Source organism: Megalops cyprinoides, chromosome 13 (genome assembly GCF_013368585.1).
Source record: "Megalops cyprinoides isolate fMegCyp1 chromosome 13, fMegCyp1.pri, whole genome shotgun sequence".
In the NCBI taxonomy this organism is placed as follows: domain Eukaryota; kingdom Metazoa; phylum Chordata; class Actinopteri; order Elopiformes; family Megalopidae; genus Megalops; species Megalops cyprinoides.
Window position 1 is genome coordinate 26,136,406 of NC_050595.1, and position 26,000 is coordinate 26,162,405.

Here is a 26,000-nt window from a genome sequence, read left to right on the forward strand (position 1 = left end):
TAACACCTTCTCACATATCCAGAAGATACCGCCATGTCAGTTACAGTATACACCGGAATGCTTTTGGCCATTCCGGAGAAGGGTGCTCGGGGGGACAGAGACCAGCTTAACTTGTCACCAGGGCTGGAGCTGCAACATGCAAGCTGGAGCCACACCTGGGGAAAGTTAAGTGAATTTCAGTGTTCTTCTCAAAACGTTTTAACACAAGTCGTCAGCAACCATGACCACCACACGCCTTCTTATTCACACCTTATTTAACTGATGAGTCATTTCAGCTGACTCCCTTAAACACTGTGGGAAAAAAAAACGCTCCCTTAGACTGGGCAAAAACACCCCCAAAACACCAGTACAAACCACTGCCAAGAAAATCTACTGCACTCCCAAACACAGTAACGCACACCCACAGCACTGTAAGATCGGTCCCCAAAACAGCCTCCCCAGACTCTGGTATATACAGACCAATAAACAAGAAATTTCATGAGTCTAAATCCAGAACACCAACATAAGACCACATGGAAAACAAGCCCTGTAAAAGAACAAGTAACATGAAAAGCCTGTATTCCTAGTAGGACACAGGTATGCAAACGTTATCTCAATTGCATTCTATCGTATATTAAAGAGAAAATAAGAGCTTGTTGACAGTTCCCTTCCTGCAGCATTTCTTTTTTCTCCCACGAACCACTCTAGTTCTGAAAGGTCCCTCGCTGAGAGAGCAGGCTTGCCTTAAGTGAACCGGCCAGGCGTTAGACTCTGCATCTTCCCCAGGCCCACGCTGTGAGCGTGTCCTCAAACACACCGTCCCATAGCGCGGCGTCTGGGGACGCGGCACCGTATCGGCGCTGCCGTCCACATCGTGAATCATCAAAACAAACAAGCATTTAGCCTCAGAATCTGAGAATTCTTCGGGTCTGGGAGAAAAGAAAATACGGGCTGCAGAAGAGTTTGATGTTTATCTGCAAATGCAAAGGATTACTGTAAAATTACCTTCCAATAAAAAAAGCTTTAAAAACACTTACGTTACAGGGGGAAAAAAAACATGTGAATATCTTAAGGAAAAAAGAGAAGACCTCAAACTGCTCAACCACTGGAGAGCACTTTATTGTGGGTTTCATAAGATACGCCCAGGATTCTGACAAGTGGAATGGTTTTGGAGATTCCAAACCATTAACACACATATCTATTTTACTCACACCACTGGCACACTACACAGTGCTAAGAAGCATTGTCTGCATGTTTCAAGAGACAACATCAAAGAGCAGTGTGATCTTTATGCATGAAGGTAGAGAATAAATCAAACGTTATGAATCAAAATCATGATCTCCTTACTAAATCACCAAGACAAACAGCACTGGCGCTGAAAATACAGCTACGTGCACTTTGAATACGCATGAATACGACAATTCTTTTTAGGTATAAGACACAATTTTAAAATAGATTATTTTTAAAAGTTTGATCATTTAATATTTTTTACCTTTTTATTTTTACAATTTGTAAAAACTTTCAAATTTCAAATTTAAAAAAAATTTTAAAAAATCATCAAATACTAATTTCTCATTTAAAAATCCATTTCCTTGTGATACATAACTTTAAGAGTCTGTATTTTATTTATTAAGGCAAACTCCAAGACATCCTTATACGCAATGGCCAGGAAGCAGGCTAACTCAAATACAACAGCCAACATGCTTGTAACGGAACATTAGACCCCCATCAACATCATGCCCTCTTTTTTTGCTTGACTTTTTTCAACCTGTGCGGGCAGTCAGCGGAATGCCACAGTGCGGTCCGTCCCTCATTAAATACCCCCGGCACCTCCTCACGGCAAAATATGGGTCCCTGGAAGTGGCTGGGGTTGAACAAACTTGTGGTGTTTACATGTCACATTTTTACTGGAAACCAAGCCACGGCGCTGGTTTTGCTTATTTGCTGATTTTCAGTATAAAACCACCTTATTTACAGGTGCTATGGCAGATGTGGATGGGCAGCGTGTATGTGCTCCTGACTCAGTGAATGGAACAGGCCTCGGTTGCCTTTCATTAAAATTCTGAGTAGCCAATTTGCATGTGCATCTGGGGTGGTGCCAGCTCACCAAAGCAGGACGCCCCTCTCTGCTGCAGGAAAAAAAAATAATGTGCTCTAAACTGCATTAACATACAGGCTACAGAGCGCGCTCCTTTTGCAAAAGCACAGCGAACTAGGCGCGTGTCCGTGACCTTCCGATGGGTTTGCGCCCACTGCAGAGGGTTTTTGTTCTGCGAATATTTTCAAACAAAAGCATACGTTTTCTTCCTCTGCCAAACAAAGCTTAGCCTCTCCGCTGCTTCATACGACGGTTTGATGTTTTCGAAATCAATCACCAAAATATTTGTTTTAAAAACGCCGACCCCAGTTGGAAAATTTAATATCCGAGGCAGGCATGGGGCGTCTTTTCAGTTATGTAACGAGTCTGAATACACAAACACATAAAATGAAAAACACTTACAATGGGCCCTCCCAAATGAATACATATAGCTACTACGCTTCATTTGGGGGGAAAAACCCTCACAGCAACGGCTACCTACAATTTGCATTTGAGAATAAAGACTCCTGTGCTTCTGACATGATGAGTTACACAGCCATGTATCTATGCATATTGCTGCTAAAAGGGCTGGTAAGAGGAACTGTGTTTTGTGTGTGTGTGTGTGTGTGTGTGTGTGTGTGTGTGTTCTTGTGTGCATTGTGCGTAGGTGTTTTTCCTCCTCTGTCTGTATTAGAGTATGTGAATGCCTGAGGGCACATAACAATGACAGTAAAGTCTACTTTCTCAGTCTCCAAAGCTACGCGATCAAAAGGCCAAGCGTCTTTTCAAACCGCGCCACTCTGGGACTGCATCTACAAAAACAAGGGCAAAACTGAATTCACGGCGCGGACGGCAGCTATCAGGGGGCTGCCATAAAGTGCTCTCGCAATAAAATATAGAACATAAACAACAGGCCAGTCAAAAGAAAACAGAGGAAATAATTATCTGGCATGATGTGCTCCACGAGGACCGATTCAGACAGGTCTTTAAAAGCTGCCCACTGGCCGATTCAAACACTGAAACAACACATCTTCTCCACACAAGTAAACACTGGCAGTTCTGTGAATTACCTGTTTGAAAAGGGTAACATTTGAATGCTACATATAAATCACATTGTGATTACAGTAAAAGTAATAACGTGAGTAGAATTAAAAGCAGTTATGTGGCACGCCACAAAGTTATTTGGTCCTTCACCGCAACTGTTCCATTTCATGGAAACACACATAAAATAAAATGACAAAGTAGACAATGAAATGGATTAAAAAACGAAATGGGAAATGACAAAGAACAAATAAAAATGTTACAATTTACTCTCATTCAGCACGGCAGTTGCAGGGTTTATATGCTGGAGGAACCCGCCTTCGAGAATCAGCGCCATGTTTGCCAGTGGTAAAACTCATTTCCAATTCTCTTTGAAGATACTCAACCCCCTTGTTGTGCTGGGATTTCATCCCCTGCTTCCTATTTTATCTGATTGCCCCCCCACCCCACACACACACACACACACTCACTCACTCCCCCCTTCCCTCCAGTCCAACAAACACGGCTTTGCCAAAACGAGTCTCCTCCACTTCAGACATCACTGAGGAAAGACCAGATAACACAGATTTGAAACCTTCCATTCAAAGTGTCCAATTTGAATTTTTAACACCGTGCAACACAAAATAATACCTATCTATTTTAAAAACATTGTCAAAACATTGCCGTCACAAACAAAAATGTCACTTGTGTATGCTATTTTATTACAAGAAAAATCCAACCTATAATGCATTTGAAATTGTCGTGCTGGAAAGAGCAGTTGACTGTTTTACATTTGTCTGTTCATTACTTGTTCACTATGGAGGGGATACATGGAGGGGGTATGCATTTCAAATAATTTTATCATCAAACATTCCATACATCCCAAGATCTAGCATTTGAATAATAAAATCCCCAAGCACTCTATGGAACTGAAGTTATTTCTGTGTAAACAATGACTCACTGCAAAGAAGCTCCATTTACTCACACTGGCAAGCGGAATACCAACAAACGATCTAAGGTTTCACATCCTACTCCTTAAATGAGAAAGAAAAATTAGAAAATACAAATCTGGATACTTCCTCCCTTTTTGTTAATTAACAAGCATTCAAAAACAGATCATATATGGTTTGTCAAACATTATGTCAGTAAAAAGAATCTTTGAAGAATCTTTGTCATTACTGAAAAAACAAGATATACCTTAAATTATACACAAGACAGACAGATTTAAATCCCTTCATGCTACCCCAATCTAAAAAAAAAACAAAAATTTAATACTCACAAGGATATCAACCAGAAATGGAGTCACCGGATGCCAATTAAGTTATAGGATCTTGCATACATTATAAACATAACTGGTGGCGTTAAAATGTAAAGGAGTCAAAAAAAAAAGAGTTTGGATTTTCAGTAGGCTGATAGAGTCACTGTTATATGCTCAATGATTCTCCTAAAATAACTTCCACACACGCTCTCAGTAGGGGGTGAGGAGGAAAGTAAATTATCGCTTCCCTTAAATATTGGCTTAAATGTTGGCCTCTCTGGGCAGCAGTAACCCTGGCATGGTCCGGTGGTAAACAAGCCCACCCCTTGGTAAACAGTATGTCTGACCCTACCGCAACCCTCTTGCAGAACATGCTAACGAACGTGCCCAGCTCTCTTCTCGCGCCTCTGAATAAAGCACTATCACACGCCCGCACTCACTGGCCTTAGTGCAAATCAGGCCGGGGAGAGGGCAGAGCGTTCCACTTTGAGTCACTACTACAAGTGGTGTTTGGCAAAGTGTCTCATCTGATGCCTCTTTATCAGGATCCATTCTGAGGCAACCCCCTCTGCTGGTTCAAAGAGTTAGCAGCAGGATATTTTTTATGAACTCAAATTCAAATCGGCACTCGTCAAGTGAGTTCTGCCACCAAATACTTAGTAATGATAAATCAAATAGTTTTAGGTAAAATGTGATAAAAATTACACACAGGACAAATATTACGGTGTTCCAAAATACGACAAAATTGCAGCATATGCCATCATTACCATTAACGCATAGTTACATATATAATGGCATTTCCCTTCAACCCAGTGACATATGCCAGTTTGTACCTCACCCAAACCAAATGTGAAGCGCCTATCTTAAGACCAAAACATGAGGGACAGTTATTGCTAGTTTCCACAGAGCTGTCCAGTACCGCCGTGTCCATGCCAAGGTCGGATCTATTCCATGGCAGCCACGACTGCACGAGTACCAGCTCCCCAAATGAAGATTAACTGTATCAGCTATCGTCTGACCCACACTAACCTTCAGCTGCCCTCATGTCTTCTCGTGCAAGCCATTAGGCTCCATGTCACTCCACTTAAAAAAAAAAATACTAAGAACAGTCCTATTCATTTCCACTGTAAAATTGCAGGAATCAGCCCTTTAACGATGCATTCAACGTAATTTCCCATGCTTCTCAGGCTTATGTCATCTCACCCTGACTGTTCTTCACTGGCATTCATTCTTACACCATACATCCACTTAAACTAGTAGACCTCTACAGCTCAGCCCGTCTGTGGTTTTCCTAACATCCCATCCTCAACATGTTTTCACCATTCGTTTTCACCTGAAACTGTATTGAGACCATTGTTCTTGCTTACCCCCTCTGCATCCACCCTGCTCACCTTTTTAAATCTATAATTTCCTCTCACGTTGCCTCCTGTGTACTGTGATCGACTGTGCAGAAACTCTTTCATCTCAGTGTTCCATTTCAGGGTATCTAACTATCGGTCTATGCCTCCTCTCTGGCAGCAGAATTAAACTGCTTACCGACATTAGAATTGCTCAGTCTCTTATTACCTTTGGTCACCTCCTAATGTCGAAACGGAGGTAGGGGAGACTAACAAATAGCAGTAGGCTGTACAACAAAGCTTCCATTTGCACTGTCAAATGTATCTCTTCATTTTAATAACTCATTTTTAAAAGCTCTTTATATACTCTGATGATGGCTATTGATGATGATGCATTTAACATTTGGACTAACTGGCCTTTTTGAGAAATAATAGCTGAAACAAACAACTGGCTTACTTTTCTTACACTTGTTTTGGTCTTATTCTCATACTTTTTATATTTTTCATGCAGCGCACATTTTAATTTACCAGAGCTCCCACCTCCTGCAAACTTCCACCTACAGTCAAATTCGCTGAGATCTCTGGGACATCAATAATAGGATCGAGCACATTAGAGACAAGCAAGGATCCTTTGACAAGTAGCTATATTATTGAACTATAAATGAAAAGAAAGCCATCCAAGTAATGCATACCTGAAGCAAGGGCCTCCAGGGACCACCTACCCTCCCCCGACTTGCCTCTGGCCCTGCCTGGGACTCTCCAAGACAAATTACCATGCACTTTAAATCAAGTTAATCTGTCTGGATTAGGCTTTTATTGATTAGCAGACCTGATTAGGACCTTAAGAAAACAAAAATCAATTTTACTTGACTGTAAACAAAGACATCTTGACTGTTTGTAATCTCCAACACAACGTGATATGCAAAACCACCACAGGAGATCTGAAATTTGTGCTATTCATATAAGTGTCTGTCAAAAAGTTTTTGAAGGCCTCCATAAAGCTTTTCCAATCATATTTTTTCCTACTGCCATGACAACTCTCTTTCTCATTCAACCCCTCTGTCCATCATACAATGGACCATTTCCTTTCCAATGGTCCAACTTCCTTTTCCAATGGTGCATTTCCCTGTTGTTTCAATAGTAATGTTGGATCCAAGTCTATTTCAAAGTGATGCTGTTTCTTAGTCATAAAACCATACATTTAGGGCCAAAAATGCTTTAAAAGAAGCTACCTGCCAAAAACACGAGGCTCTCATACTAAGGTATTGGAAATCAAGGCAACATCCAAGCATTCAAGGTTAAATATCTTACGACTGTAAAGGGAAATCTGAGTCCACTTTGCAGATAAATTTTAGCCACTGACAGCACATGGTGGGCCCCTGCAGAAAACTATGTAAAGTGCTGTCTGGAGGAGCACCTGCAGAAAATGCATTTGTAGCTAGCAGAAGGCATTATGTCTTACAGTGAGCACAGATGTTACCATGCTACATAATTTGTACACAACCAAAAAAGGTCAAGGTGGCCTTTTCTCATCTTAATAAGAATACAAACATCCCAATGTAACTGTGACATCACGATTGTTGAGTAACATGGGAATATTTCAAGCACCCACTGAAATGCATGTGTTTAACTCCATTTTCCCCTAAAACATCTATGTTCAAGGTCTAGTAACCTTAGTATTGATAGGGATATACTCAATTCACTCAATTTCAGGGGAGCCTGGCTTTAAAATCTAGATATCACGAACTGAACACTGGCATGCTTACAGAATATAGTGCATTTCCATACAAAATGTTAAAAATTGGTCACTACAACAGTAGAGCTGCATGTAGCAACTTCTCATAAAATTGGGGAGGATCACACAAAAATGGGTCCAAATTTCACACTAAATCATCCCATTAGAATGAATTCATACATGTACACAGCCTCATTCTTTTATTCTAAGCTACAAGAGGACGAAATCTAATACTCCAGAGATAATCGATCACCACACACTCAACTTTCAGAGGAACCACCTAAAAAATAATACAACTGCCATACTGTTCAATGTAACCAATCCAGACAAGACCACATGACTTTTAGAACAGACCTTCATAATTAGGCCACCCGTCAAATTTACACATTGGAGTTGGTACCATCTGCTGTTTTAAATATTTCAAACCCACACTGGGGCTAAAATGTATACTGGCTTATAACTTGCAAAACAGTCAACTGCAAACCAGAGCAATCAAGATGATGATGGTGACAAAGACGACACTGATAATTACTTCTTTAAGGCAAACAGGTTGATGAGAAATTAACTTGAAAAATTAGTCACTAGACAAATGCAAAAATCAGCTGACAATAGTTTCAGACTTAGGTAGCTGAAGGAGTGTTTGTTCACTGTCCCTTCAATGCCTAAACACAATCAATGACTTGTGAGTAAAAAAAATGAATTTCATAGAAAGTATTTGTATATAAACTGCAGATTTTTAGGCACAACATACCAAATACTATATAGCAGAGTCATAGATTTGTGACAAATGGTTTTCCCTGAAAGAAGTGATTCCATATGATGCCATGATCTCTTTGTTGATCTGTCCTTGTACATAAATATAATCTACTCTTATATATACATGCCAATAAGCCAGTCCTGACCCACCATAAATGAAAAATGACAATACAATCCTAGATGAAATGTGGTCTACAGATAATTTGAGATGAGCTAATTATTTCACAATCAACTGTTTTCCATCAGCTCCTAACAACTTGAGAGGCCATTCACATTTGAATTCTTGTCTATTGCCTTTTAACATGTCACTTAGATGAGGAGGGGAAAAAGGTGTGAAAGTTTAGTTTGGTTTCACATGAATTAAATACTGTTCTTTAGAACAGTGACATTCCCACACTGAACTGCAAACCCCAGCATGCAAATGGACCACTCAGTTGAGAAATTCCTACAAGGTGTTGGCTCAGTGACATGTTTCGTTTTCTTGAAAAAGGGGGCCACTAAAAACCAAAAGTAGCTTTAAGCACACTCTTCCCATGCCTGTGGGGTAGCCCGCTGCTGTGAAGTCATGTTACAACACCACATAGCCTGTGCCGGACATTAGGAATTATGATTGTTCAACAGCGTGCAATTACAAATATGCTTATAGCTTTTGTCTTTCAATAGTGTAAAACACTATCCATATAACTTTTATATTCTGAATTTTATTTAGAATTTTTTTGTGACAAACAACCTCTTACAATAATGCCTTAATAATGGAATACTGGAATAATGGGAGCATGTCTGGAAGCTTTGCTTTTTTCCTATGGATTTACAGGTGCCACCAAAATGCAACTCCCCATCTCCTGTGAGGAGGCTGGACTACAGGACTTTGAGTCCCAGAATGCATCTGCAACATTTTTCTTGAAAATCCTCATCTATAAGTGCAAATGCAGGTAGATCAAATTATAATGGTATATAATTCTTATGGGCTTTCAAAACAAAATGTTGCTACCAGCTATCATGTTAATGGTAAAATTTCAAATTTTACATTTGAATATAAATATACCATTATACCAAATATACCATTCTTTGTAAAATTCTGTGTGAATTTTAACCTTCCAATTAACAAACTTATATCTCAACACGATTAAAATGTCAAGAAATTAAGAGTAAAAATGAAATTCTTCTGATTCTTTGGAAATTTTGTCTCTCCCAATTTAATTCATTCTTGGCTAAATGAAGTGTGGATTTTAATAGAGTGAACCGATCATTTATATTTCTCGTAATAAAAATTCTCATTGCATGCGTGGGTATTACATTTAGTCAAAAGAAACAAAAACACAGCTCTGTGGACTTGTATGAATAAAAGGTGGATGATAACGGGCCAGCTGTCCACCACTGGCAAGTTAGTGGTATCAACCAGATGTTGACAGAGGGATTTGGATTTGGAGAAAGCACCAATTTAAATACATTAAACAACTGTAACATACTGTATATTCAAAGAGATTACTTGCAACAAAAAAATACCTTGAAATGGGACTTTATTAGAACATGCATAAATAAACAGCTTAATGGTTACATCATTATGGATTTACTGTCACTTGTCATTTTAAGACTATGGACAGATATGCTATTCTGCAATACCCTTGAAAGAAAAAAGGGTAGCTGTACCACCTATGAGATGGGTGGTGGTAAGCTTCCCCTGTCACTAAAACACATCTCTTGGGTGTAACGGTGCAAAGATGTTAAGCTATACAACAAATCGTGGCCAACTGTGCAAAAGGGGAAGATGACACACAGCGGTCATTTTAGGCATTGGGTTCAAGAGTGTTTTCAAGATAGATGTGGCATCAGCATTAATGTCACAGCATCCCAAGACACCATTTCAGCACAATGACTGATGGCACTGGACTCCTATTTGACATGGACACACCAAACAACAATGTGCAAATGTCTAGGCTTCAAGCAAGCACATCGCACAGCACATCTCTAGGCACACAAGGCTTAAGACCCATTAACTCAGCTAATATTTGTTTTCACCATTGAGTTAAGATTGGCCTTTACCTCACCAAGGGTTTGTTTCCCCAAAAGGAAACCATACCAAGAAAATAGAATCTGCTATCTGGAAAACCTTGTGATCTGAATGCCAACTTATGTCGGGCAGGTAAACTATCTGTGTAATTTGTTCCCTACCGTAAATGAACACTGTGCAATGGGATGCATCGCATATATTTATAAACACGTTTATAAATACATGTGAAGTGTGAGAATACACAGTCTTCTTTCCAATCCAGATTGACAGGGTACAACTGAGGCCTGCATAATGGGGAGTTTGGCTGGACTGCTCTCAATGGCTAACGTAAACATCGTACTGAAATTATTTATATGCTAGTCTGTATCTATAATTATAGATCCAGCAGGCACAGTCTGAGGAATGAAGCGTCTGACCGCTGTACTCAAAAAAACAGTACATGCAGGACACAGGTTTTCAATTACATTTTCTCATTCTAATGAAGCCCTGCTAGTTTACGTTGCTGATAGAAAATCTTATTCATGGTCTCTGGGTGCTTTACTTCACAGTTCTTACGAATTTGTGTTTAGCACAAGCAGTAGTATCATTTTATACAGTCCAAAGACATACAATACATAGATAACCCAAGCCCTTCGAAATCTTTCAACTTTAAATGAATAAAAGAATAAATAATAGATTAGCGGTTATGTGCACTTCCTGGAGAAAGGGCTTCTTAGGACTGAATACATTTATACATCGCTAGCGTTCAAGATAAAGTGGACAGAAGTGAATTCTCTGCACGGTTCAACAGTGCACTTACGAGTACAATTCCTCAACTTTACCAAAGACATTCAGATTTATCTCGGTTTTGTTAACTTGAAAATGCTTGGTCTGAGCTTCGGGATGTTCTAAAATAATCCTCTTTGGTTCAATTCCACGAAAGTGCAGAATCCAGGGGCAAGCCAGTATAAAACGATCTGCTTAGGTGTTGAAGCACAGAAGAAGCTGACTGATGTTGGGCCAGAAGCTTTGCAGAAGCCAGAGATGCTAACTGTAGTCCTGACATATGAGGGAATGTGAGATGTAGCAATCTTATTGGGGAATTTAAGGTTAACATTTAATGCTAATAAACTACTCTCCTGAAACTCATTGCAACACCAAGTTATAGCGGACTTTGCATTGTTGCAGAACATGGATAACATATTTCTAAAATGGAAGCAGGTCTCCTATTATATCAACTGAGAAAGAAAATCAAATGACTTATTAGTAAACACACTTCCCACTGACAACTGTTGCGTTCTACAAAAAGGAAAAGTGATAGTAACATTCTGCTAGAAGGAGCAAATTTATGTGTACATTGTCGTACACATGCAGGAGTAGAATTTAATGGAGATCTGTGAAATGATTCTTTTGAGAAATTATTTCCATGCAAAAATGACTGATATCCGAAAACAATTTCCAAGAAGCATCTGACTGCATTTACGTTTGTAACATGAGATACCCGTGTGAAATGCTCGTGTTCATGATCATGATAAAACACAAGCAGGCAGGTTGCTAGTCAAAGTAAGAATGTGACGGGAACAATTCAGCATTATTCGCACAGAATGAACCGGTGTATCCTGTCAGAAGACTGGATCCGACGCCCTGCTGGCTGAGTGGCAACAGACCTGAGTTGTCCTTAGGCCCACATTGAAATCTTCTTCCAGCATACTGGGGTATTGAGCCATTTAAGACACCTCTCACGGAGCTGTGACATCCTTTTCAATGGAAAATGCACAGTGGGACGTGACAGACACACAGTGAGACACCTTCCTATACCTGCTCGGTCCTCCGTTTCACATCTTAATTTCATGAACTTCAAAATCAGATTCAAATGTACAACCCTTTCCATCAATAAAATGGCATTCAAAGGTTTCCCATCCCAAAAAAATCCTTGGGCAAGGTTTTCAGATCTTTCAAATACAGTACATTCACTAAAATAAGAAACAAAGTGAAAACTAGAATAGAATTATTCTTTTACTAACGCTGCTTAAATACTCTTCTTGTGGGCTACTAATTAAGCAATCTGGTTACAAGAATCACTTTGGGATCCTGTGTAATTTGTGAATCCAGTGTAGTTGCACATAATAAATGTTAAAAAAAAAACATTAAAAATATGAATGTGAATCTTGTATCACAAATTACCTTCCACAGCATCTAGCAGGTAAAATATTTTCAGAAAAAGCTGTGCAGTTTAGCTGAGTGCTTGGATGCCATGACAGAAAAATAAAGGTATGCCCTCAGCCTCTTGGGCTTTAAGGAGAGCTTGAAGAACCTCATGCAAACCTGAAACCCAAAGCAAACCCAAGAAGGCACCTTTGACGGGGTGGTGCTTGACATACTGCATACGTCTGTGACCTAATAGTGACTGCACTACTGCACTGTAGACTTCACAGGGCCTCATATCATGGAGACAATAAGAAATAATGCAATATGGTCAAATTACTGTGTTATATTTGAAAGAATTTAGTTAAGGGCATTAGCTGTGCACACTGACACGAAAGTCGTTTTATTTTATTCAATAAAGGACTGCATCAAAACACTGTCAAACACATTTTAAATGATATAGATAAAAAAAATTCTGCATTACTTAAGAAAAAACGCTATATAAAACGCAAACGTTCCTTTAATGTCGAGCCACTTTTTAACATTCAACGGCCAATAAAAATCAAATCGACTTGGTCACATGTAATTCCTGTAAACAGTGTGCACTGTATTGACCTAGGTGTTTTTTTTTTCCCTCTCAGACAAAGGGTGTATTTGAAAATGCTATGTTTCACCTCTACACCATTCCATATACGTCCATTGTAACGTCGAATGACATTTGCTGTTACTGGTGAGGTGCGTTTGTGTTGCCATCGTTTGATGCGAAACGTTTCATTCTGGTGCGTGCACAGAAAACTAAGCATACATAGGAAAAGCCACAGCCCGAGTGCTGCATAATACCGGCACCGAATAATACACCAAGCAGGGGAGTGCAATAAACAGAAAACATACACCGACACTTTGGTGCATTGGCAGATTGTTAAAATTATACATAGCTGCTTGGCTGAACGACCGTCGGAGTCTAAAAACGAGGGCGACGACTTATACGAGGGAATCTACGGCTGTGTGCTGTTTATACTAGCAAGCGCTGGGGTGTCAAAACAACAGCAATATTCGGGAGTAGCCGCTGGTTTCATCTTGCATTACATTTCGGGTGTCGCTTCATCTTAACGTCAAAACATGGCGAAAATAGTAAATTTGCTCGCTGCGTTTCTCCATGCTACCGTTACTTCCACGTTATATTAAAATTCAGCCCGAGACCTGCGAAAAAAATGAGGGTGGAGGTGGCGAAGGGGTGGGGGGCTGTAATATATTCGTGTCAGCATTTTCACCGCCAGCCCAGCTTTCAGTCGCTTCGAGCTCGGACAGCGTGCATTTCACGCAAGGCATGCTAACGTTCGCCGAGTATCGATGTTCACAGAACACATCGGGGCATTTTTAGCAACGACGCTATAATGCATAGCGCCACGGTGAATGTATATTTTCCCAGGCCGACCCTTCCTTTTCAGAAAGATCATTTTCTGCTGCAGCGCAAGCTATGTGAAATAATCTTTTGTTACACATTGGTCACGTCGTGATGCTTCCCGGATGTTCGGCGTTTCCAAATGCACATACTTACATTGCTAGCGAGCAAACAACGTTGCCAACATCAAATATAATTGTTATTATATTTCCCCGTTACTGATATGTTTTCGATCGATCCCATCCTGTCATTTTATAGCTAGTTAGCTAACGTTAAATATGTAGGTAGATTAGCTCGCTAGTAAGTCTCGACGGAGGCCCGTTTTCGAAAGATGGCAACGAATTAGCAGTTGGGCATGCAGGACTCCGTGTGGCTATTTAACCGTTGCTGCCACTGACTTGTTTATCATAGCAAGAAGTCATTTTGTCGTAAACTGATGCTCACCAAACGAGCTCACGTTAGCAATCTATTAGCTAGTTAGCTTCCGTGCTATCCATATAAACACGGACGCAGTTTTCTGCATTTGTTAGAATGTCGAGGTTAAAAAAAAAACTACCTGTCAACAGTCACGTATAGCTATCTAGTTAGTCCTAACGTTAGCTGTCTGACCTGGCTAACTAACGATCTTAGATAGAACTCGCTCTCTATCAGCCCAAGCCGGTCGGCTAACCAGTTAACTAATGAGCAAGGTGGTTATCTTGCTACCTATTTCCGATTCCGAAAGTGCAGACATAAGGAAAAGGAGAAACTAGTTGGACTAGTAGTATTCCGTTAATGACCGACAGTAGACCAGTGTTTGCTAACTACCTAGCGTTATCAGTTAGCAAGAGGGTCCGTAGTTAAATACACAGACTATCTATCTAATCACTGTGGACGAGCTACTAAGCTTGCTAGATAACGATTCGGTAATGTTATTCTTACCAAATGGAGTTCTTTATTTTGAGTTGCAACGCACTGGCCTCGCCTCCATGCAGTCCAGGAACAAGGGACGGTAAAGACCCTATTCCCGAGTTAGGCTTCTGGTGTTGACCAGGTTGTTGTTGATCCTCAGCCATCACGATGAGATTCAGGAGGGGAGGAGGAGGAGGGGGGGGATCTTTAACAAGTAGGCCTCAACCTGGACCTCGAGAAAGCAGTTCTTCCCCGGCCGTGGTACATCACGGAACCACCCGTTTGCTGAGAGTTTAAATTTAGCCTCAGATAAAAAGGCAGAAACGATGGTAAACCATGGCCAAGCGGTAAATATCGGACGATGTATGCGTATAAAAAACAAATAAATACGAGGATAGAAAAACACGCTTCGCTCAGAATTCCGCTGCAGCACAGAGAGCGACCTGCACGCCTGCGACCAGTGTTGGTGCTGCTGCTGCTGCCAGGCAGTGGCGGCGCATGCGCAGTACGCGAACGAAAACAGCAACAACGAGCATTGGGAGTGGGGAGTATGGTGAGGAGAGGTGGTCACACAGAACACAAGATAGCAGCTAACGTCACCTGTTAAAACAGCATTCCTGCATACACACCCGCGCCTCGAATAATATCAAAGAATATTATTAGTAATCACTAATATCAAGTCATAGCATTTATTATAAAACAATATCAATAATAATTCTTGTCTGATATGATGTCCTAACCCAAAGCCATTCAACACCATGCCGAAAGTTGCAGCACTGATAATGTTGTTTATTGCTGTATTATGAATGTGTCGATTGAAAATTGATATAGCCTAGAAAATATTCTACATATGAAATAAAACGTTGAAAAATATTAAAATGTTATTATCGCCTGCTACTATGGTTAGTAGTTCTTAATACAATAATTAACTTGTAATTTAATTATCGGCAGGAAGGTGTCATGCGTGCATACGATTTATGATAAATTATTGGCTAATTCATATATCTATCTTAATATTTTTCAAAATTGCACTTAATGAGGTAGAATAATGAATTGGCGTACAAATCAGATGAGATTTGTCATTCAGGATTCCAACAGCCGTTCTTATTTTCTGGGACTTGGTATTCCGAAGTATTCTTGTCTCACTGGAGAGCAAGCTTCCATTGGCCCGATTATTTTGTCTGTCAATTATGCCATAATTACCCCAAGGTGGTTCACAAGATTAAACAGTGTTGTTGTGGTTGCAATACAATGCAACAGTTAGGCAGATTCTCAGAATATTATGATAGTATCTGCGATGGTTGGCGCCAAGACAATTTTTCCATTGGTGTTAATGCAGCTATTTAGATGAACTTGTGCACGTTTCCCTATTTTCCCTAAGCCTCAGTTATACATTTCATGCCACCAGTTACACCAACATACGGAGCCACCCGGTTTGATGAGTGTAAAATTGGCCTCACATAAATCGATATTGATCCTTGCTGTGCTACCTATCCTGGCTAAATATATTATTTGGTTACTCCTAAGAACGCCTGGAGGCTGAAAACCACTTAGTGTATGGACATGTATGGACTTACTATTCCTACTATTCCCATAAAATAATGTACATTACCTTATGTTTATCTACAAAATAATATCGATACACAATTAAATATTCAAGCGACCTGTTAAATACGATTACTCTCATGACTCACTGTGTCGCGAGAATGGAACGCGAAAACTGAGTAGTACACTGTTGCTATGCAACAGTAAAGCAGGATACACAGCAGCTGGAAAAATGGCTGAGACGAAAAGAAGTTCGTCTTCTAAAGAGGTGGGCTTATCAAATCAAGAGCAAAATGAATAGTGTTGTTATTTGTTCCACTTATTATGTTTTGTGCAACTGAATTAATACTAGTCAATGAAATGGGACCGCAACGTCCATTGTTGTTGATAACTGAACTGTCATGTGGCAGTGGTAGGTAGTCTAAATTAGTTAGCTGTACAAGCTAATTTTGCATGGACTGATAGCTAGACTAACTGTTTCTGGCCGTCTCGCTAGTTAGCTAAGCAGTGCATGCCAATGAAATTTGATGTAGGAGACTCGGCCCACCTGAATTAGCTAACGTGAGTTCGTTAAGCAATTGTGATCGAGTAATGAGTAGTTAGCTACGTTAGCTAGCTACCGGCTTATGTTTTGTAGTTTGGCTGCTTCCCCCAGTTATAAGACCGGCAAGTTCGTGCGTGTTAGTGAAGCTCAGTGGGATTATGAATCGACACCACATAACCAATTTCTTACTGTGGTTACTAGATCTGTTTCGTGTGGAAAGCTTAGTGGCCAAAAATAAATAGTAACATGTTGCAAACAATGTCCTCTGCTGGCGAAATCTGGAATTCATATGAGGGAAAGCGTAACTTGGAAAGCACGTACACTGTACTTCATAAACTACAGAACAACGTTTACAAAATTGACTACACATTTAACGTGAAATGGATGAAGTTATATTATGCACATATAGACTAAAACATAACACATAAGTCAGCATTGCAAAAACAGAATAAAGTGGTAGTCTTACACACTTAAACTACCCAATGTTACTTTTTTCCTCACACAGTTGGCCGATGGTTGACCATTTTAGTACTTTAAATTTATATGGTCTGTGAAGTAGTGGTGTCACGTTAGACTGAAACAAGTGTATGGGGAAAGCACGTGTGACTCTGCGTAGCTAGAGTTTTCCCTTATGTTCTGCCAATGCTATGGCTGAATGCAGTAGGGGTGTAACAATCACATTAGTCCACCAGGTTTTACTATGACTTTTGAGTGTAAACAGTGTTACAGGTTATTACAAGGAACAAAAAAAAAAAATAAAGAATAGGGATGAGAATTATATTAGCAAGTATTAGCAACAATGGTGATATGAAGCATCAGGTTATGTCTGTGGGGCCCAAACATAGTTGTGGTTACGACACCGATTTCTTTGTATCAACTATTTGCGCTTTAGCATTAGACTCAGGCGTATACATGTGATTGTATTGTAGCAGCTGAAACTTCTGCTATAGAAATGACTCATATGTACATCCACGTATGTCATCAATTTGTATATCACAATGTTGGGGCTCGGATGGATGTTTAATTTCAAATCAGCTAAACTAGCACAGATCGCTTTTACAATGTCCTTCTCCAGGATATAACTGATAGCAGCTCACATTCCTGTTATTATAACGACAAAGATGATTTTTATGTTGTCATTTATCTGGCAGTCTTATCCGTACCTACAGTAATAATGTCAAAACATATAAACACGTTGCGTTTGAATAAATCTAAATCTTGCTAAAAACGCAAACAAAATTAAAGTGCAGTTGATATCAGTTCAGATGAAAGGCAAGCTGATGAACAGCATTTGTTTCAGAAAAATCATGTGTCATCAGAGGAAGAAATCATGGATCATTGGAAAGTTACACGTACGTTTAAGGCAGTGTCTCAGACAAGAACAGAAGAAAATTCTGAAAGTAAGCCCTTTTTACAAAAAAATAAAATAATAAAAAAACGTCTGCACTATATAAAGGAAAGTTATAAATATCTGCAAGGTATAGAAAAGGTGAGAGTACAGGTACGGTAAGGCATAGTTATGAGAAAGGCAAGTAAACATAACACTTTTCTCTTGGATCGATCGGAAAGTACTGTGTGCTTTCCAGTACAATAATATGTCTTGTTGGCTCCTCTACCTCAAGAAACCTCAATCGGCTAGGACAGAGAAGCCTCAAGGTCTCAAAGTCACTAAACGGCCTGACACAGTTCCCCAGAAGACATCAGCTCAGATGGATCTACTTGCCAAAGAGGAAGAATACAAGTAAAAATTGTTGTGTGATCTTTTCAAACATCTATGAATAAGTATTTCACTGTATGGAAAGCACCTTTTTGTGTGTTTATAATATTGCATTGCATGTGTTAAGTTGAGAGCGTACAAAGGCTTTCTTTGACTAAACCAACAAAAGGAATTGTAAAAACAATCACACTCAGACAGGCTTTCGGTTCAGATTTGCGCTGTTCTTTTTCTAGACGCCTGAATGCAGAGCTGGAAGCAAAAACAGCTGAACTTGTTAGGCAAGCAGAAGAGGTCATGGTAAGAAGACAAAAATGTTTTCCTGTCGCTCTTTTTGACCACACTGCTTTAGAACATTTAATGAGTAGTTATTTCCATGTAACATCCTCGTTTCCACAAAGATAATGAAGGTTGAAAATCATGAATCTCTGCAAGTCTAAATAGAATTAATACCACAAGATCAGTGCACTTTATAATCACTACTGTCACAAACATTGGATCATTCTAGACTGCTCTTATTTGCAAAAAAATCTGAAAACCTGTTGTCTGTTCTTTCCCATAGAGAGGACAAAATGAAGTTTTGTCAAGACCGATCTCTACACATCTAAGCATTGATACTGAGGATGAAAAGGGGGATTTTGTGTAATGAACTTTGTTATGATATTGACGGAAGTATCTCAACATGTTATTGATAATAAGAGACAGACTGATGTGCTCACATAATGTCACAATTTCATGGAGAATAATAAAAAATACATAACACTGACTATTGGAAAAAGTAACAACAGTGCAGATCGACACTTAACATTTAATGTTTCACAGATGCACAGAAAGTACATGTTGTACATGTAATGTAAAGATTTTTTTTAAAAGAGGTGTAGCTACTGTTTATATTTGTATGCGTCTTTATTTCAGGGACTTAAACCCACCTGCACCCACTGTAAAACAACCTACAGCAAAGGTACTGTGTAATTATAATGTATGTGTAAGTGTTGTGTTGTTAATCTTTTCAAAACTGTGGCCATGCTGTGTCAAAATTACAGGACCAGTATTTGGTCATGTATTGAATTGATTTGCTACATTTTTTTCCATAGCTGTCCAGTGGTATTTGTGGCAATATTGATATTGTAACTTACTCCCTGCCTATCTCATGCTTTTGAGTTTGCTGTAAAAGTCCTTGCCTTGATTCATATTTTGTGCCACTAAGGGTGGCAAATGTATGTAATATATGAAACTGAGCATGTCTTCCAAAACACAGTACACTAAACTTTAAATATAATTTGTTAGTAATTGATGAATTAATGTTCTGTTGCTTGCTCACCTAATGAACAGGTGGTGTCAAAGAAAGTTGCTCCATCAAAGGTTCTCCAAAACAAGCCTTCTCCCAGAGACAAAGCAAAGAGGGTATCAAAGTAAGTTAATTTTTGCCTTTTGTTTTGTCATATTACTATGATTTAATTACAATACAGACCAAAATATCAGGCCTTGAATCAGAGAGCTCCCTATGTTCCTTGGTAGCAGTTTTCCTTTTATTATTTTCCTGTGAATGAAAATGCAGTCAACTACATAATTATTTTCTTATGGCTATTTCCATTATTTTAATGTCATGTTTGTGTTCTTTTACAATCAATGAATAACTGCAGAAAAAGCATAAGTCAGAATGTGCGCCTTCTATGATTGAATCTGGAAAACTAAAAAACGCAAAAGAAAATCTACTGATATTGCTTCAAATGAGAAACCAACATGTTGAAATACAAGTCATTGATGTAGTTTTGGGTTTAAGAATAATTTCTGAACTTTTCAGCTTTCCAGACTTTGGTGTTTCTACTCTAAGCTTCTCTGTTTCCTGGTTCTCATTAAATAGCTTGAATGGGGGGTGGGGGTGGGGGGTTCTATTTTATATCTTACTTTTTCAAAATCCATCATTTAGGTTGCATTTTTAACTGTGAGACACGAGAACATTAAAATAAATTTATATTATTAAGTTTTGACAAGATTTTAAACACCAGCTGATTTTATTTTTCTGGACACAAACTCTGGTACATACAGTCTGTTATTGTAAGAAACAGGGAAATATTTTCTCCTTAACAACTTTAAAAACCCCAAATGAGAAGGGATGATGACAATTGTAGAGTCACACTGACAACACCTACTTCAGCTCCAACAGATGTGTTGAAAACCTTCTCTTTTAATTAGTTTTAATAAAGAATTGAAATGTGAAATACTGTTAAATGGAAAAGGACAGAGCAATGTTTGAACTTACATCCAGCAAGCCCGTTCTACAAGGGAGCAGCATTTGTCTAGCCTGACTTCACACTGCCTCTCAGGGTGTCTGATTTTACATCAGTTTAAATTAGATTACATCAATACAGTTTATGAGTTGCTTGACTGATGACCAAATTTCCTGGATTTGCTGCACGGCATCAATGTGTCGAGGCTAATAGTAACTTTTTAAGCTAATTAGGAAGGAAAAGAAAATCATGTAGAACGTTTTTGTGCTTGAGAGGAAGAAAGCTGGCTTTAGGTGTCATTTTCAATCTCTTTCTTCAATCTTAAATTGTTGCACTGAATCATTAAAACTGACAGCTATTACAGAAAAACCGCAGTAGATATCTTTCTAGTGTATTTGTTTTGCAGGGAATTTAAGTAGGTAGTGTCTGTGAGTTTTTGAGTGCATTGAAAAAATGTTAAATGTTCCCTGTTTCATTTAAGATCAGCAAAAACCTGTGCAGTGGATGATGTTGCGGTTGTTGAAGACTTCACAGACTTCTCTCTGGCAAAGACTATAAGCAACATTGAGGGGAAACTGGAGGAGGGTGCAGCACATGAAATCATAGACGATGATGACATCATGCCTAGTGTTGGTAATGAGATGGGTTCAGGTGTGTTATAGCTTCGCTCTCTTTTTAGGATTATTTCTTTTAAAGCCATTTCTGTGTTTAGCACAGGGTCAGTTAGGCCCATCTTTCTGTTTTCTTTATATACTGTTTTATACAGTAAAATGAAATTTAAGTGATGTTTTCTTATCACTACAGCAACTATCATATCATTTTGAGTTTGTAGGTTTTTGCATTATATTACAAAATTAGTTGTTTTGCCAATATATTTTCAGAGGCTCAGATTCGCTTTCTGAAAGCAAAGCTTCGGGTGATGCAAGAAGAGCTGAATAGGCTTTCTCGGGAATTCAACAAAAAAGTAAGGAAACCATTATGACAAGGAATCTCGGGGGTCAAACGCAAACCTCCTACAACATGCAAACGGAAACTAAACGCTCGAGACCTCTGAAGTGTTAGCTCTTTTCTCCTTTTTTAGGATGACGAAAATGCAAGTTTGAGTGCTAAACTGAAGGAAGCGGAGGAAGATCGTGCCAGATTGCAGAGGACAACCAACATTCAGCAAACCCAGACAGAAAAGCACAGAGCGCTTGCAGAGGAATCCAACAGAAAGTGTGACGGGCTGCAGCACCAAGTAACTGCGCTACAAAAGGTATGCAGGAGAAGGGGGTGGCAACGAAAACATTACCTCAGCTAAAACGAGTCTGTTGCTGTTTTCTCACTAGCCACACTCAAGAGTGCAGGCCCTGTACCATGTTGGGTCAGAGGGCTCCAATATGGATGTTTGCATCTTCGTTGAATTCCAGCATGTGGAGGAAAACATACCACCTCCACGTACCATGTCTAAATAAGCATGCCTGCTCCACTCTACCTGCTCTTGGCCACATTGTATATCATATTGTAAAGTGAGCTGGGAGAGTCAAGTTCTGGCTCATGCCAAAATATACCTGAGGTATAATTGAATACAGGTTAGTGTAAACACAGTATCAAATACGCAAATGTGGGCCTACTCTTTGTAACCCACCAGTCAAGATTTTTTTTGTATTATTGGAAGGTGAAAATCTAAATATACTGTATGTTGTGCACATGTAACAAATTACCAACAAAATCGTTTCACACAGTGGATAGTAGTGGATAGTAGTATGTTAGAAGGAAAACCCACTTTCTTGTCAACTTGGCAATCTTGCAGCTCAGTCCAGTAATCGCTGAGATTCAGTTACTTCATCTGTAAAGTAGTGAGGGTTCTGAATGCCCTGCTCTCAAAGGTCCACATTTCCAAGACCAGGCCTGACTGTTAATGAATGGCGAAATAAAACGCTCGACAGAAGAATCTCTGGCACGGCCTCATTAACGCGATTAGCTGGGCTCTGTAAAGTGAACCCCTGCTGCAGCTGGCGATAGTACAGTACCGAGGCCTGTGTGACAGATATCTTTGGAATTCAGAGAAATCCCAGCGCGCCGCTGCCCCAGCCCGGGTTGAGGACGGAGTAAGACATCTGCAGTGAAAGTCGTAAAATATTCCTCCAGGGGACAGACAGCAAGGGCAAACAGGCCCAACTGCAGTGAACCAAAAGTAGTGGGTTCAGAGGAGTGGAGTTATGCAGCTTTGCAAATTCTTCATGTAAGGAGCTAAATGCTTTGACTTTGCATTACAACAAAACTCAACTTTCAGGTTAGCTCAAACGAAGTTGCATTAGCTGAAATCTGTATTAGCTACACTGCTGGATCCAGGAGCAAATGGCTCTGTGCTATTAAGTGGCTATTTTTAGACATCTTGTCTTCACCTTAAAGAAATACGAATGCACTACAATAACAAAATATTGTATGTTCTTAGATAGAGGCTCTATTCAGCTCATCCACATCTACAAAATGCCATAGAACAACTCTCATTTCACAAGCTACCAAGGAGGGTAATACACAATTTACACATTCAATTTCCTTCCTCTAAAAAATTCACTTTAGTAATAATCTCATCAGGAATAGCTGTTGATTAGTCTAATGTGTGTATATTATTATTATTATTATTTTTTTTTACATTTTTCTAGCCAGTCTGAGTGAGGTAAAGCTGAAACTTCCACTACACTGTGTAGCTCCATAGCTAGGATGAATAAAATAGGGAATTAGCTACTTTTCCTCAATATAATTTGGCCTGGTAACAAAGCAACACATTTGCAGCTGTAACGTTGACAGCCACCTTTTATGCTCCATTCCTTATGGTCTTTGATGTCTGACAATTGTTGTATAACCATGTGTTCAACATTTAAAATATTACTTATTTTTATTATTTTAAATGACTAGTTCATAGATTTTTTTTTTTAGATATGGTTGGGTGTGGAAGGAGGGGGTGTCATTTAAGGTACTGCAATACTGCAGATGTGTTACAGCACATCTTCAAAACAAATATTATCAAAATATATTTGTAGTAAAGAGCAACTGATTGATTAACATATTGATTATCAAGATAATAATAATAATCCGCTTGTGAAGAAAATTAACTAAATGTGTTCAATGTTAGGGTCATGTACTGTATAGCTTGTGCAGTCAAAGGTGTTTAATGAAATCTAATTGCCACAAACAGACCCTTTTACTGCCGGGTCCTGAGTAACGTGTCTTTGCAACACAGTAAGGAGTATTTCAGGTGTAAAGGTTGCCATCCACACACAAATATATCATTGAATGTTTATGGCCACTGTGTTGACCTTAATCCAAACACAAAATTTACAGGAAGTGTTATTCTTCAGAAACAAAAAGGTGGAACGAACAGAGTAAGAAAGTTGTTCTGTCGTTTACTTTTGCATACCCACAGGAAATAGATGGCTTGAAGAGAACACAGAAGCAGGCAGCGACCAATCACAGCGCCACGGAAGTCAGACTGAACCGAGCTCTTGAGGAGGCAGAGAAATTCAAACTGCAGCTGAACAAGATAAAGCAAAGCAGTAAGGTGAGCCAAACTATGACCACCAACAAATCTCATTAACTCAAGGGAATACTGGTGTATATTCAAGCCTGACACTCCGATGAAAAGCTTTATCGCAAGGGCTCCCAAGTAGCTCCGTGGTTAAGGTGCTCACCTTGAGCACGAGCTGTGCTCAACGGCCTGGGCTCCATCCCAGGCATGCCATAATCCGATGATGACTATAGGGTCCCACAGTGGCGGAACAAACTGGCTTTGTTTCGCCAGGAAGAGGGGTGGGTATGGTAGCAGGGGTCACTTGTCTCACCACTTTAAGGCACCCTGATGTTTGTCAGGTGCTTACAAGGTGCCTGTATGATGTCAGCGGAGTAGCGTTTTTCCTCCAATGAGCACCCACTCTTCTGGAGCATGCTATGTGTCTTCTAGAGTGCAAAAAGCCCTTGGCTGTGTGCAAAGATCACACTGCACAAGTGCAGAGGTTGTCGTGGTGAGACAACACTAATACACAATTGGTGATAACAAACCACGTTACAAACCACGCAAAGGGGAAAAGTTCTCATTTGCTTGAACATTTGCTTGTTTTCATCTTAAAGCAGGGGTGTCCAAACCTCTCCTGGTGGGCCACTTGTCCTGCATGTTTTAGATCTCTCCCTGCACCAACACAGCTGACTCAAATGATCAACTCGTTATGAACTCCTGAAGCTGCTGAATAACAAACTGATCATTTGAATCAGCTGTGTTGGAGCAGGGAGAGATCTAAAACATGCAGGACTAGTGGCCCTCCAGGAGAGGTTTGGACACCCCTGTCTTAAAGGCTTGCATTGAAGAATTTTGAATAAAGTTATTGACTGCTCTCTGGCAAAGACTATAAGCCAAAAAGCTTACTGTAGTAAAGGAAGGAAAAACTGCCTACTTGCAATTCTAACAGAATAATGTTAACTACAGTACCTTCAGCCAGACTACATGGACAATTTGACCACACCTGCTCATCCAAAAAAAATCGAAACCCAGCAAATAGTTGTTTGTCCTCATGTCCCTGTACTGTGCCACTGTACTGTGGTTATTGCTATCAAGGTTCAAGGTCACATTTCATTAAAAACAAATATCTTTTTTGAAAGGACTCAGCCAATCAGGAGCACCAGAAAATGGAACTCTTACAGGCCGAAAACAAGAAACTGGAGAAACAGAAAGCAGAACTGATAGCGGGATTTAAGAAACAACTAAAACTTATTGATATATTAAAAAGACAAAAGGTATGTTACCCTTTTTATTACCTGTGTGAAATGGTAATTAGGTGTGAAAGAGGTGTAAAAGAGGATTTCACCATGTGAATATATGTGTTTGTTTGAACAGATGCACTTTGAGGCAGCAAAGGTGTTGTCTTTTACCGAAGATGAGTTTATGAAAGCTCTTGACTGGGGGAATTCATAAAGCAAGACACACAAGAGGAAGACCGGAAGGAAATATTACTGCTGTTTAAGATCCATGATCAATCTATAACATGTTGATTGTGCGAGAGTCACATTGTCAAAGGGAAATCATAAAGTAACATCAATGCTGTGACTTTTGCTGTGACTAAGTTTTAAGAACAGAGTCACCGGCTGAGTAAAGTATGCTTTAGGAAAAAGTACTCCCAAGTATGCTGGATAACAAAGCTTTGCCTTTTACTGCATTACTGTTTATAAACAATGTTTTTTTTTCTTCAAATTGTACATCATTATCATAATAAAGAAGCTTTTGTTTTAAGAAAAGTCTTTGTGTCCTTTATTCACAGTGTGAATGAACAGCAAGTACATGTCAGAAGTTATAAGTAGCAGAACTGTTTGGAAATTTGTTCTATAACAATTATATCTGTTGAA

At 39.4% G+C, this 26,000-nt stretch overlaps 2 protein-coding genes across 3 annotated transcripts in view; one reads left to right on the plus strand and one right to left on the minus strand.

Annotated features, from left to right (window-relative positions):
- The window catches only part of LOC118787829 (DNA-binding protein RFX7-like), a 41,733-nt gene extending 26,691 nt beyond the window's left edge, over positions 1 to 15,042 (minus strand). For both annotated transcript variants that reach the window (XM_036543531.1, XM_036543530.1), the window contains exon 1: positions 14,621 to 15,042. In XM_036543531.1, the coding sequence (XP_036399424.1) occupies positions 14,621 to 14,754 (134 nt within the window). In that variant the 5' untranslated portion in view covers positions 14,755 to 15,042. The remainder of the gene's footprint in view (positions 1 to 14,620) is intronic.
- A 1,319-nt stretch (positions 15,043 to 16,361) lies between these two features.
- On the plus strand, positions 16,362 to 25,737 carry tex9 (testis expressed 9). The gene is made up of 12 exons (XM_036544500.1): positions 16,362 to 16,403; positions 18,302 to 18,420; positions 18,630 to 18,693; positions 18,956 to 19,035; positions 19,309 to 19,354; positions 19,726 to 19,805; positions 21,106 to 21,275; positions 21,506 to 21,588; positions 21,706 to 21,879; positions 24,034 to 24,168; positions 25,260 to 25,394; positions 25,495 to 25,737. Exons 1-12 carry the CDS (start codon positions 16,368 to 16,370, stop codon positions 25,570 to 25,572), a joined length of 1,200 nt encoding a protein of 399 aa, XP_036400393.1. The 5' UTR covers positions 16,362 to 16,367; the 3' UTR covers positions 25,573 to 25,737.
- The last annotated feature ends 263 nt before the right edge of the window (positions 25,738 to 26,000 follow it).

What these genes read in the sequence shown, in the direction of transcription:
- tex9 (XM_036544500.1), top strand. Translation starts at nt 16,368, where the DNA reads ATGGCTGAGACGAAAAGAAGTTCGTCTTCTAAAGAG. An exon ending in GGCAAGCAGAAGAGGTCATG is followed by an intron (nt 18,694 to 18,955) that starts GTAAGAAGACAA and finishes TCTTTCCCATAG; the next exon opens with AGAGGACAAAATGAAGTTTT. An exon ending in AGATAAAGCAAAGCAGTAAG is followed by an intron (nt 24,169 to 25,259) that starts GTGAGCCAAACT and finishes CTTTTTTGAAAG; the next exon opens with GACTCAGCCAATCAGGAGCA.